General features: G+C 52.2%; 1 protein-coding gene across 1 annotated transcript; it reads left to right on the top strand.

Moving 5' to 3' along the window:
- Window positions 1-209: 209 nt before the first annotated feature.
- GATA5 (GATA binding protein 5) lies at window positions 210-13,363 on the top strand. Its single transcript, XM_056354701.1, has 7 exons — window positions 210-398; window positions 1,084-1,686; window positions 3,595-3,761; window positions 9,371-9,496; window positions 10,563-10,650; window positions 11,266-11,390; window positions 12,461-13,363. Exons 2-7 carry the CDS (start codon window positions 1,167-1,169, stop codon window positions 12,614-12,616), a joined length of 1,182 nt encoding a protein of 393 aa, XP_056210676.1. The 5' UTR covers window positions 210-398; window positions 1,084-1,166; the 3' UTR covers window positions 12,617-13,363.
- Window positions 13,364-13,599: the final 236 nt, after the last annotated feature.

Raw genomic sequence — 13,599 nt, 5'->3', positions numbered from 1 at the left:
GGCGGGACTTATCCCGTCCCCCCCCTGCCGGGAGGCGCCCAATCCTGGCCGGGACCGGGGCTACCCCGCCGGCCGTCACGTGGGCCGGGCCGCACCGGGGCCCGCCGTAAAGAGCCGCCGCCGCCGCCGCCGCCGCCACTTCCCCGCAGGGCGCAGCCAGGGACGCACCCACGGGAGACGGCGGCGGCGGGAGGGGAGGGACCGGGGGAGGGCAGCCCCTCTCTGCCGGGGTCTCCTGCTTGTTTTGGTTTTTCTCCTCCCTCCCCCGTAAACTTTATTCTATTTTTATCATCATTATTGTTATTATTATCTTACTTTCCTGGGATTTCCCTGGATGGTCCGAGAGCAGCTTCATGCCCACCTGGCCATGCCCGGCTCCGCTCCCGGCCCGCTGCCATGTGAGTACCTGTGCGGGAGCGGCCGGGGGGGGGGGCCGGGGGCGGGATGCGGGATGCTCCTTCGGTGCCCCGCGGCTTGAGCCCTCCGGAGAGGCCTGCCTGAGGGGCATTCCGCTTTTTCACATGAAAGCGGCAGCTCTGGTGAAGATGGGACACCGGGGCTGCTCCGGGTCGGGGGCCGCTGCCCAGGCCCGCTGGGACCCCGCTCCCGCTCGGCCCGGGCGCTCGAGGGGGCCCTGCCGCCGCCGGCCGCCTCCCCGCCAGCCAGGCCCTGCGGCGCGCTGCAGGCCCGGGGCTCGGGAAAAGACGGGAAAGGAAACACTTTTGAGGAAGAAAGGAGAAAAAAAAAAAAAGGAAAGAAAGAAAATTAAAAAAAAATTTCCGGGCCCTTGGAAGTGCCCCGGCGGGGCGGCGGGAGGGGGCCGGGGGCGCTGCCCCTTCACCGAGGGTATTCCTCGCCGTGGCGGGGCTGCTCGCTTTGCCCGGCGCCGCGGGTTTCCCCGGCGGGACGAGCTGACCAGAGGAAAGCTTAAAGGGGGAAAAAAAAATATAATCACAAATTACAGCCCCTGCTTGAGGCAGGGAAGAGGCGCTTGCGCCGCGGGAAGCGCCGATGGGTGCGCAGGAGCCCGGGCCGGGGTCTCCCGGGGTCGGCCGGGGTCTCAGCTCTCGGCTCTCCCCCCAGGTTCCTCTGAGTGAGCCCCGCGGCACCGTCGGGGCGCAGCCGGCCGGGCCCTGAGCAGCCATCGCCGCCGCCGAGGACGGAACATGTATCAGGGTCTGGCCCTCGCCCCCAACCATGGCCAGTCGGCTTATTCCCACGACTCCAGCAACTTCCTCCACTCGTCGGCCGGCTCACCCGTCTACGTGCCCACCACCCGGGTACCCTCCGTCCTCCAGACGCTGCCCTACCTGCAAGGCTGCGAGCCGCACCAAAGCCACCTCACTAACCCCCCGGGCTGGGGGCAGAGCAGCAGCGAGGCCGCCGCTTTCAACGCCGGCAGCCCCCACCCGCCGTCGGGCTTCTCCTACTCACACAGCCCCCCAGGCAGCAGCCCCCCGGGCCGCGACGGTGCCTACCAGGGGTCCCTGCTGCTGGGCGGCGGGGGCCGGGAGCAGTACGGCAACGCCTTGGTGCGCTCCGTTAATGGGTCCTACTCCAGCCCCTACCCCGCCTACGTGACCCCCGAGATACCGCCTTCCTGGACGGCCGGACACTTTGAGAGCAGCGTGCTGCACAGCCTGCAGACGAGGCAGGCGGCTTTGCCCGGCCGCAGGTCCACCTTCGGTAGGTCGCCGTCGCCCCTCACCGTCACCTCGGGGCGCCGGGTCGGAGCCGTCCCACGCCCCAGGCGTGTTGGTGGCCCGGCCCTGGGGGGGCAGCCCTGACGGGGAAGCAGGGGGTGATTTTATCCAGGGATGGAGAGCTGGTCAGGGCACGGGGGGTGCCTGGCTGACCCGGGGCAGAGGTGGGGTGCGTGGGTGTGTGTGTCACGCAGGGCAAAGACCACGTTTCAAAGGAGAGCAATTCCCCCGGCGGACAGAGGAGCAGAGGCCGTTCAACGCCTCCCCCCCACCCCCCTCCGGTATCTCCTTCCCACAATATCGACTTTGTGCCTGTGCTTCAATACTTACCCTTGTGTTTAAATTAGCGGGGCAGATTTATAGCTCCCTCCCTTTTAAGTAATTTATTGTGGTAAATTAGTTTATATTTGAACAGACTCTCGGTCTCCTAATTCGCCTTGGCCCAAACAGGTCCGCAGCTGCATCGCTCTGCGGCCTTTGGGGAGGCACTGGGACGCGCTCAGGCGTTGAACAATAAACCTCACTTCGTTTGCATCCACACCGGAGGGTCCTTTTAAACCGAGCCCCGAGCAAATAAAAGTTCGGGGCTTGATTTAAAAGCGCTGTCCGTGCGCAGGGTTTATAACCCCGGGGGTGCTTCGCCGTCCTCCTCCGGCGGTGGTTTGCAAAGTCCTTTAAAAACCACTTCAAGATCTCAGCCGCGTTATCATCTCTACTGCGGTGAAGCGAATTATCTTATCTTTAGCCCAAGAACAAAGTTAAAGCCGGGAAGCAGCCCCCTCCCCACCGGGCTGCCTCGCCGCCCCCGCCGGAGGTGCTCGGGAGCGGTTTCTTTCCAGGATTTTCTTTGTCTGGGAAAATCCGTTGCGTTGTGTGGGAAGGGATCGCCCCGGTCCTCCGGAGGGAAGGTGGTGGCGCAGAAATCTCTTCTCCGCGCTGAATTTGGTGGTTTGGGAGCCAGAATAGTGGCCGCCGTCCTCCGTGCCGTTTATTTTTACTCTTGAATAGTGTAAACCGCTCTTAAGTAGTGTAAACTGTTCTTTTTTTCATTTAATGAATTATTGCAGCTTTTTTTTTTTTTTGCTTATTACATTTAATTTTTGTTTTCCGTTTTCCCCTTTTTAATTTTTGTTCTTTTGCCTTTTTCTTTCCGTTGGATGATTATTAATTAATACGATCGAAGATGAAAAAAAAATAACGTATTTTTCTTCGGAAGAAAATAACATTCCAGGGGGAGGAAATTATTTGAAATAGAAAGAGAAAAGCGGCAGGAGGAAAGAGAGCGCCTCTCAATCGAGGTTTTGCTCCGGGATGCCCGTTCGCCGCGGCGCCGCGCTCGGGGCAGAGGCGGACCGGGGAGGTGCTCGGAGCGGGCGGCTTCTTCCCGGGGCTTTCGGGGGAAGAGGGGGGAGAAAAGTGAGGGAAAAGCCTCGCTAGCAGGAGCTGGGGGCCGCAGGCTGCCAATGATGCTCTGCCAGGGCGACCGCGGCTCCCCGCCCGGCGGTGCGGGCGAGCGGAGCCGCTCCCGGCATCGCTCCACCGGCAGCCCCGGCCGGGCCGGCCCCGGCGGCCAAAGCGCCTTGATGGAAAACAGGAAAATCGCCCTATTTTACACCCCCACCCCCATTTGTTTTTGCAGCCCGGGTGCAGGGATAACACCACTGATGGGCTCCCTGCGTATTCCCATCCCAGGGAGACCCCAGCCACACTCAGCCCTTTGGGGTCTTTTGGGGAAGGGATGGGGGAATGTGCTGTCTTTGAGCAAAATTAAGGTGTGGAGGGAATAAAGGGGTTTGTCCACCCTTTGTAGGGTGGAGGTCAGCTCCCCCCGGGCAGGGGTGGTCCCTCGCAGTGGGGCTCCTGACCCGCCTGTCTTGGGTGTCTTTCCCAGAGTACCTGGAGGAGTTCCCTGGGGATGGCCGGGAGTGCGTGAACTGTGGGGCCATGTCCACACCGCTCTGGAGGAAGGATGGCACCGGGCACTACCTGTGCAACGCCTGCGGCCTCTACCACAAAATGAACGGCATCAACCGGCCGCTCAAGCCGCAGAAGAGGCTGGTAAGAGAGGGAAACCCCGCAGGGACCCCCTGCTCCACCTGGGGGGTGGCTGGAGGGCAGGAGGGGGGGCGTTGTCGCAGTGCCTGCGCTGTTGTGGTCTCCGTACTTGTGTTTGGGTCTGTCTGACCCTCAGCCATCCGCTAAAAAAAATGTCATCAGCACTGGCAAGAGCCCCTTGTTGCGGTGCAGAGCTGGCTCCGGTCAGGAGGAGTGGAGTAAAGCCGGAGGGATTGCTGCCCCGGCACAGCGGGTGGGCAGCACCGAGCCAGGGCAGCAGGGACCGGAGGGGTCCCGGGGCTGCACGGAGGGGCTGCACTGCCACTGGGCAGGGGCCGACCAGCCTGGGCTCTGTGGGCTTCTCCCAGCTCCGTTCCCACAGTGGGTGCATTGCTTTTTATTCTACTACTACTACTATTATTATTATTATTTATTTCATAGTTCTTCATACAGACACACAGTCTAGGCAGGGTGGTTGAACAGGAGACAGAGCTGAACCCGAGCTGGTCCGGGCAGGTCTACAACCACTTGCAATGGGAGCGGGATGGGGCCCAGTTCCCCCACTGCCTTCACCCGCCTGAGGAGGAAATTTGGGGTTTGGTAGTTCGTGGTTCCTCTGCAGGTCAAAGCATTAATTATCCCTCCTCAATGTGATATTGGGCTTCCTTCAATTGGGATCCCATCGTGAGAGAGGAAAGGCACCTCCTTTTTTTTTTTTTTTTTTTTTGTAGAGTCACTTTGGGATGTTTAAATTTGGTGGTAACAGTTTGGGTTTCAGAGCCTGTCATCAGAAGCCGTCGTTACAAACAGGATGTTTGTCAGAGCCGTGCTGGGGAACAGCTGGGAGCTCCTTTTGCTTTCACTCCGGGTGTATTCCTGCAGTTTTTTCTTGCATTGCAAAACAAATCATTAGCAATAACCCAACAGTGACAAGTTTCTGTGTAAGAAAAGCATAAAAAAAAAAAAAAAAAGTTGGGATTGAGCAAGATGTTTCATTCTATTCCCAATTCCAGAAATGTGACTCTGGATTTGCAACATGAAATGAGCAGCAGCTCTGTGGAAAATCATGCTGTTTTGTTCATCACATCAAAATTGAGGCATTGCTGTGAAACATTCAGCATTATCTGACAGGATTTGCCTCTCTCACTGAAACCTCCCTGGTCTCTTTTAATGTAATGACATCAAATCTGCACCCCGGTAGCAGGCTCTGATCGCGGCTGCGCTGCAAATCTCAGACTTACGCTGCTGATTTCTTCGCAGCAAATACGACCCGTGCATAGAGAGAGAGGTGTAAACCAGTTTAAATCCAAACTCCACATTTTGGACTGGCATCAAAATGTGGCACGGGATGGATTTTCAGGGGTTTTTTTGAACTGCTTTTACCCAGAGGAATTGGAGAGGTCTCACTGCTATTCAGTATTATGTTTCAGCATGTGGGAAGGGGGGCAGCCTTGCGTTGCCTGCACCCTTTCTGCACGGTGCAGGCAGCGCTCAGGGACCCCGAGCTCTGCTCCTCTGCTGCTGCCGGCAGAGCCCCGTGCGCAGCACCCGTGAGGCATTTTCCAGCAAACCGTTCCACAAAGTTTTCTGGTGGAGAGTGCCGGTTTGCAGAATTAAGCCTGTTTCCCAGGCATAAGTTAATCTTGCATGGAATTATCAAAGCACTTCCAACCTTTTTTATTATTATTTTAACAATCAATACAATAAAGATAAAGCCCAAATGAAAGGGCTGATTCTTATCTAGGGAGGATGTTTCAGTAAAGTTGGAGTACTTGAGGAGATTTTGTTCATGGATTAGAAAAGGGGCAGCAATTTTGACTTGCCATCCTGACTTTGGAATGAAACATTTCAAAATCTTGGATTTTCCCAAGGGTTTGAAATGTCATGTTGCAACAAGTTCTGCCCCATCGGAAGAAGGGGGATCTGCTGATGATGGATAAGAGGGTGCCAGGCATGCTCTGCGGATCCATCACTGAGGGAGCGACCTGCACCCCTGTGGCTTGGGGTGTTTCTTCCCCCAAATGATTTCCATGGCAGGGGAGGTCTTCCCTGATTGTAACCTCACCTGCATGGGCTGGGTGGGAGCAGAGCAGTGGACACGGTCACACACCGTTGCTCTAGGAACGATGAAGTTGGCTGTTTCACAATGCAGTGAAATACAGACCGGGGAAGGGGAAATGGTTGCTTTTGTCCTTTACGTGACGACCTTTGTTCTGCAAGTAGGTGCTGCACCAGGAGTTATTCTGGCTTCTGTTTTCACAAAGCAAAGTCCCACTGAAAGCTCTGGAGAATGCAACGTGGCCCAGATCACGCTGCGGGAATGTCGTCCTGCAGCTCCGTAGTGCTCAGCCTGCTTGTGTCAGGGAGAGGGTGAGCAACACTAGTGTAGTTTCCAGTTCATTTTTTGTTTCTATTTTTGAAATAAGCGCAACATCCTCTATGCAGCAGGGACAGCCGTTTTGCTACAGCTTGTGTCTGGATTCAAAGCGCTGTGGCTTTTGGCAGAAAGAATTTATCTTAGGGGAGGGTAGAAGCAGCACTTTACTTTAAGCAGTATCTTTTCTAGCCAAACTTTCTTGACGCATTTCACAAGATGATGCCTTAGACCCAGTCCTACAAGCCAAATCACTTTTACCGTGCAGAAGCAGGTGGTGGAGGTGGATGGCTCCATCCTTGCGCATGCAATGCCTCGTGTCAGGAGCAGAGCTGCGCTGCATGGTGCACCACGGGGGGCAGGTGCAGCAGCCATCCTGTGCTCAGCAGCTCCCACAGCACCCAGAGTTGAAGGACTAACCTGCAGTTGAGTTTTTTTGGCTTGGCTCAGGGTTTTATTTTCAGCCTGTCCTTTTTTACAGTTTGCAATGCAGAGTGAGTTTGGTGACACTGTAAGGGAAGGTGGGGATGCGTCCAGTCACAGCTCTGGGACAATCTAATAGGACCCTAGAGCTGTGCAGTGTTCATGGAGTCTGCCTCTGCTTTCTCCTGGCCATCAGTTCCTGCTGCTCCCTCATCCTCCAAGGTGCAGATTTGCCCCGAGCCATGGTAACAAAGGCAGATCTCAGAGGATGATGCTGCCGGTGCTCTGAGCCTCGGATCTGTCCACTTTCAGGAGCTGAGCTCAGGTATCTCAGCATGCTTTGCTGCAACCTCTTTCCAATCAACATCAAGTCCCCTCCATCCTGCTGGAAAGGAGGACAGAGAAGCATTGATTAAATCTGGGGGTTCAGGGGCTACTTTTTTTCTGTGAAAACCTGTGATTTCATTTGCCCCTTCAAAAAGGAGGTGAAGCAAAGTCTGTGATGGCTTTGGGCTCCCTTGGAAGGACCTGCTCTGCTGGCTCTGAATTTTTCAGGCTCTCCAAGCAGCGCTCACACACGGTTGATTCGATGTGCACCAGCTCACTATTCCTTGAGCTTATCGGCAGCGTTTGGCTGTCAAGCCTGGTCCATGAAGAGTTTTTGTTTGAGTGTATGCTGCACTGCAATTGTATAAATAAACACTGGAGCACAATGTTGAAGTCAACAACTTCCTAGACAAGGTCAGAATGGTACAAAGGCAGCCGGGTGGAGGCAGGCAGAAATGCATTTTCTTTTAAGGGAACTGCTGGGAAACCAGCAATAATGTATTGTACCCTCGTCCTTCAGTGGGTAACAGTAGCCTTGACTGTCTCTTTCTTGCTAAGCTGACCGATTGTGTTGCAGGGCCTGGTTCTCGTGGGCTTTCTGGAGTTGAAATTGTAGTATTTGGTCATGGGCAATGGTTTCTGCTCTTCCCAGCCATGCAGTGAGGAGGCAGCCTGCAGAGTGATGTGCGGGAGATGCAAAAGGCACATGCCACTGCCCCAGCAGAAAGCCCTTGAGCAGATTGCGCCGCAGTACTGGCAGGGTGGGCAGAGCCCTGGCAGGGCTGGCATTGCCCTTGGGCCACCAGAGCCACAGGTCTCATTGCCACCTTGTCTGCAGGCTGTGAGCAAAGTGTTGTGTGAAATAGGAACAGTATGTCCCTCCCTCCCAGGGACCTGTGATGGCCCAGAAATCTTGGGGCTTTCCAAAGGGCTTTGCGTTGCCCTTCCTCCATCCACAGGTGATGACAGATCTCACCGGCCCACGCTGGGCACAGTGACCCCAGGGCTGAGTGCCTCCAAATTCCCCTCTGGACCTCAGAGCCCAGGCACCTCCCTCCTCTCCCATTCCCATTGGGGCTGAGGTCCCTCCTGGCTGCAGGGGTGAGCGGCACAGCCCCAGCGGCCGAAGGGCTTTAAGGAAGCTCTGTAGCTGCTCCAGCATCTTGCTCTGACACCATGTCCCATATTAGGGACAAGGATTGCTTGTCCCCTCCTCTGTGCCAGGCTTGTCAGCTCACACCTCGGTGTATTATTATTATTTTTGCTTGGCTATTTCTTGAAAGCTAAATAATTTCCAAAGCAATACCATTATTTGCAAATAGCTGCTGAGACCCCTTTGCTGAGCAACGAGTGAATCAAAGCTTGGGCATGTCACTTGTGTCTCTTGAAACTCAAAGCTGATCTTTATTTGAATGCTAAGCTTGTAAAAACATTTCATTTTTATTCCTACTCTCCCCACCTCATTCATTATATTGCTCAGTCATGATATCAAGCAATAATGGAAGAATAAACAAACAGGGAGTTCTTTATTGCCTGCATCACCTATCGTCTGCCTTTGAGAGGAATCAACATGATTTTTCTCAAGGTTGAAGAACATATTCAAACACCTGAACACGGAAAGCCTGTGATATTATGTTACTGGTATCTTGTACTCAGTGAAGTCTTTTATTAAAATAGTTTCAATACCTAGTGTTAAGAGTCTTTCAAATGAAATGCTTATTGACTTGACAAGTCTGTTATATAGAGACTTGTGAATTTTCCAGTGGCTTGGAGTACAATTGTCAGAAATGAGTGTGCTACTTCTGCCAGAATATTTTCCTTCTCCACTTGGAATTATTAACATTTCAGAGCCAGCAATCACTGCACTCACAAAATATGTCATTAATTAATGTTTGCATGGTGTTTCTGCAGCCTGTAAGAGAACAGATTATCTGTGAGACATGCAAAGAATAACCTCCCTGATCCCATCATGGCCAGTTCAGTTTGGTTCTGCTCAGTTCAGCCAGTTGATTCCGGTTGTCTTAAACCAGAGATTAATTGGGATGTAGCTAACTTTAGTGGTAGTTCTGAGTGCAGAAAAACAGAAGAGTTCACTTAAAGCATGGGGAGTTTTGTTCGTGTGCTTAAAGCCTGGATGGCATTTTCCATCTCTTTCTCCATCTGAGCAGATCTCCTGGAGGAAAGTTCTCTGTGCTCTGAGTCCTGATCACTTCCAGCAGATTTGTTGGAAGTTTGTGAAACGAGTTGCAAGGATATTTGCCAGGTTTATCAAGCTCAATAGCTCAATAAAAAAAAAAAAAAAAAAGCACTTGCAAATTAGAGTGATCTCATTTGAATGTAATTTCTTTGATCTGAATTTGGCTATCATGTGTGTTTCATATATTCCAGGAAATCGGTGTAATTGGAGATTTTATTTTTATATGAAAGGAAACTTCCCAATTCATCATTCCTATGTGTGCATTCATGTGTGTGTTTGCTTGTTTTTAAGTCTTCATCTAGACGTGCTGGCCTATGTTGCACTAACTGCCACACAACCAACACCACCCTCTGGAGAAGGAACGCCGAAGGAGAGCCTGTCTGCAATGCCTGCGGCTTGTACATGAAGCTCCACGGGGTGAGGACCACGTCTGCACCGGGAGGGACCCTTGGGGCACTGGGATCACCTCCCAGCAGGTCCAGGATATCAGGTCTAGAGGGACCAACCTTTAGACTGGACCCTGAAGAGCCATAACCCAGTCCTGTCTCCTCAAACAGTTAAAAGCTCAGTCTGCTGAGGTTCTCCAGTATAAGGCTGAGGGGGTACTGGAACACTGTCAGGAGGTACCTGGAGGAGAGATTTCTGGCATTGGGTGGCTCTTCATTAGGTTGTTTGCCAAATTACTCCCCAAAGAATAATAATAAGGAAGAAATTCTTCCCTGTGAGGGCGGCGAGGCGCTGGCACAGGCTGCCCAGAGCAGCTGGGGGTGCCCTGTCCCTGGCAGGGTTCAGGGCCGGGCTGGACGGGGCTGGGGGCAACCTGGGCTGGTGGGAGGGGTCCCTGCCCGGGGCAGAGGCATTGGAACTAGGTGGTCTTTAAGGTCCCTTCCAACCCAAACTGTACTATGATTCTATAAAAACAGAAAGCTAACCCAGGCTCCAGGAGCTCCCCAAACCCAGAATAGAAATAAGGAGGAGCATGTTTCTTCTTGATGTGGTAATTAAGAACGTGTGAAGGAGTCCACACGGAGGCTGGCTGATAACATTTATCCACAGAGGATGAGAACTGTTCATAACGTGTCCATCAGTCAAAGAGGAGACTTCATCCCTCCTTATAGGCCTCTTCAAACTTCTGCCATAAAGGTTATTAAAGTCTCTTCATCCCGTGACCGTTCCCTCTGAGCCATGTAGGATCTCAGTCTGTCAGTGTAATTTAGTAGGGCCCTGTCATAAAGGTCACTAATAAATCAGGAAAAGGAAAATAGGAAATAAAGGAAAAAACAAAATTTGTGGGAAAGCCTTAGCTGTTAGCCTTATACATCTTCCAGCCAAGGCCTGTTGCAGAGAAAAATAGCACTTAGTGAAGGACAAGGACTTCAGGTGCTTTGCATGAGCTACAGCATGTAAAATGGGAGAGTAACACGTGTAGGAAGGAGCTAAGTAAAGTACCATATTAATAATTCCAAACCTTATGAATGTCAAGGTACCACGACCTCTGGCCATGAAAAAGGAAAGCATCCAGACGAGGAAAAGGAAGCCTAAAAACATTACCAAAGGCAAAACCTCAACAGGTACAGTGCTGCTATGATCCATCACAGGGGCCTGGAGCACAATTCACGTCAACATGTCTTCGGCAAGAAATTACGATGATCAGAAAATAATACTGTGGGTTTTTCCCCTGATGATTGCTTTAGATGTGGGGCCTGTATTTATGCATAGACCTCATGTGGAAGGAGGATGCTGGGTGGGAAGTCTCACTGCTGCCATATTCCTGTGAGGTTCCTCTGTGCTGTGGGCACCAGGCTCCAGCTCAGCAGTGCTCATGTTCAAGCAGATCTGAGCTAAATTGAGTAATGGGAAAAAAAAAGGTCTGGGAGTGGTGTTTTAAAGAGTTGTGGGGGGAGTGGTGTTTTAAAGAGTCATGGGGAAGGTATCATGATGCATTCAACATCAGCCCATCTGGTCTGTACCAGGACCAGCACTGCCAGGCTGTGAGACAGTGCTGCTCCTTCTCCATCATCAACTTGGCAGCCAAATACAAAGCCTTACCCTGACAGTGATGCGGTGGAGAAAGAGAACAGTAGAGTTATGCCATGAGATGTGACAGTAGCTATTAAAATAGACATTTCCTCAAGAGCAGATTTGCACCTATGTTGCTTCACCATCCTGTACTGATTGTCTTCCAGGGTCTACGACTTCGGCCACTAACTCCCCTTCTTCCATTACGAACTCAGACAGCACGGTCACTTTAAAGTCAGAGCCCAGCGCGACCTCGCAGTATCCTGGACAAACCATTGTGTCGGTGTCCCAGGTAAGGCACAGAGGCTCGCAGCCATTGCCTGCAGGGTGGATGCTCCACATGCCTCGGTAGTCACTGACCCGGGGGGCTTTGATGAGGCTAAGCAATTAGCTGATTGCATTGGGGGCCACCAGTCTGATGGACTGCCTCAGACTGAGGAAAGCAGGGAGCGTGAGCCAAGATGTTGCAGAGCAGGAAGGCGGCCAGCGCGTTGGCTCCCCGTTGGCTCTTCTGTCTTGCAGCGTGGAACTGGGAGGTCCAAGCCCTGCTGCTGCGGAGGCGACCAGTGACAAACAAACTTTGGCACAGAGCTGAGTTTAATTCCCATCTCCTGCCATGAAATCTTAGGAGTTACAACCCTATCGAGTTGGCAGGGTCAGCCCAGGGTGGAAGCCTCTGTAGCTCCCAAGAAAATGGTCCCTGGGCATACATTATCTGCGCTTTATAGCCCTGAGGTGCTCAGTGCTCACAGAGCTGTAATGCTGTCAGAGACCCCAGACTGCAAGGCTGTGCTTCTGCCCCAAGGGTTTCTTTGGGGCGGGTTTCTCTTTTGTCTTGGCAGAGGAAAAAATGGCTTTAAATCAACTCACGCATCAAAATTTTGTGACCCAGCACTATCTTTATGCTGGGTCTAAGCCCTCCCTGAGCTGGACATGTGTGCATGGAGGAGAAGCTCAGCTCCAGCACCCGAGCGCCTGGCGTGATGCCAGCTGCGCTGTATGGGATAGGGTTGGGGTTTTTGGTTTTGGTTTTTTTTTTCTGAAACCAATAAATCTGATTTGTGCTGTGCTCTTAAAAAATATGCACATAGCTAGGGATCTCCAAACTGGATGTATTTAGTCAATAAATAAATGCAGCTGGGCCCCAGGATGCCTGCTCCCCGCTTGGTCCTTGTGCTTGCTGGGGGTGGAGCACCCTTCCTGCCCTCTCCGGCTCCTCCGAAGGCCAGCAGTAGCATCAGGGGTAACCCACCCTGTTCATAACCCATCCTAGTCCTACCACCATGTCACAACAAGGAGGAGCGTGACCAATTGGCTCATAACAGACTTTCTAATGACTTTGTGCTTCCCTCCCTGGGGCAGGCGCAGAGCCAGTCGGACGAGGCACTGGCTGGCGGCCACAGCGAATTCAAGTTCGAGCCCGAGGACTACACCTTCTCCCCCAGCACCATGGCCCCACAGCCTGGGCTGAGCGTGCCGCTCCGGCAGGACTCCTGGTGTGCCCTGGCACTCGCCTAGAGCCCCCAACCTCCAGCCAAAAGCCTCGGGACCAACGTTTTCATCTGGTCCTGCAAATGGCCAGCGGGCAGGAGGACGGGCTGCCCCGGTGCTTTGGGACTGTGGGGTGTCGAGCCATGGCCGCAGGACAGGTTTCTTTTGGAGGATGCGTGTGGACAATGCTGGCTGGACGGGGCCAGGATGGTCCCACTGTGGCAGCAGCTCCCCAGAAAGCTCATCCTTGACCAGAGTGACCCAGGGTTGCCTCCCCGAGGCTGGAGTCCTGGGGCCACCTCTGTTTTTCTGGGGAAAGCCTTCCTCCTTTGAGATGAAACCAGCAAATAAATGCATCCCAGAATCTATGTTTATTCGCAGTGATTTCTCCCTCCTATGACTCCTCTGTGTGCAATTTATTCCACTTTCCAATAAAGACTGTAATAACATGGCACCAGATAACTTAATTTTATTAAAATGTAAACTGTGGCCTCCCTTATGTTTTATTTGCCACAACAGGAAAAAAAGAGGAAAAAAAAAGTGCAACGGTTGTTTTAAACATTTACTGTTTTATATTAAAAATTATCATCTCTTTAGAGTGTTAGCTTCTGAAGCGTTTAGCGTATCAACACTGAGCTGATGAGTCATACATGAAATAAACACGCTGCTCTTCCCTTTCCAGCTCCAAACAAAGATTTTTTTATTATTATTTTAGGCAAACCACATGACAAAAATGGTCAAAACCTCCCAATAATAAAAGAATATTGAAATGTTGTTTTTCTTTTGTATTTCCTGATTGTTTTTGATATTGCCAACTCTAAGCATTAGAAAATCAGAAGTTAGTCCTCCAGAAGTTAACAGAAAGGTTTGAGAGACTGAAAAATAAAGGATGTTTTGGAGGTATATTTGTTTGCATCCAGTTTGAGGGATGTTTTGGATGGAGGATTTCCAGCTTGCAGCCATGCAGGGCAGAGATTCCTTTTTAATTATTTTAATGAAAGCCAAGTAGA

The sequence above is a fragment of the Falco biarmicus genome, chromosome 10 (assembly GCF_023638135.1).
Source record: "Falco biarmicus isolate bFalBia1 chromosome 10, bFalBia1.pri, whole genome shotgun sequence".
Lineage (NCBI taxonomy): Eukaryota > Metazoa > Chordata > Aves > Falconiformes > Falconidae > Falco > Falco biarmicus.
This window is presented reverse-complemented; position numbering and strand designations above follow the sequence as displayed.

Excerpts from the sequence above, each read along its gene's own strand:
- GATA5 (XM_056354701.1), top strand. The coding sequence starts at position 1,167 with ATGTATCAGGGTCTGGCCCTCGCCCCCAACCATGGCCAGTCGGCTTAT. Across the intron at positions 3,762-9,370 it reads TCAAGCCGCAGAAGAGGCTG|TCTTCATCTAGACGTGCTGG; the intron begins GTAAGAGAGGGA and ends CTTGTTTTTAAG. Across the intron at positions 10,651-11,265 it reads CAAAGGCAAAACCTCAACAG|GGTCTACGACTTCGGCCACT; the intron begins GTACAGTGCTGC and ends ATTGTCTTCCAG.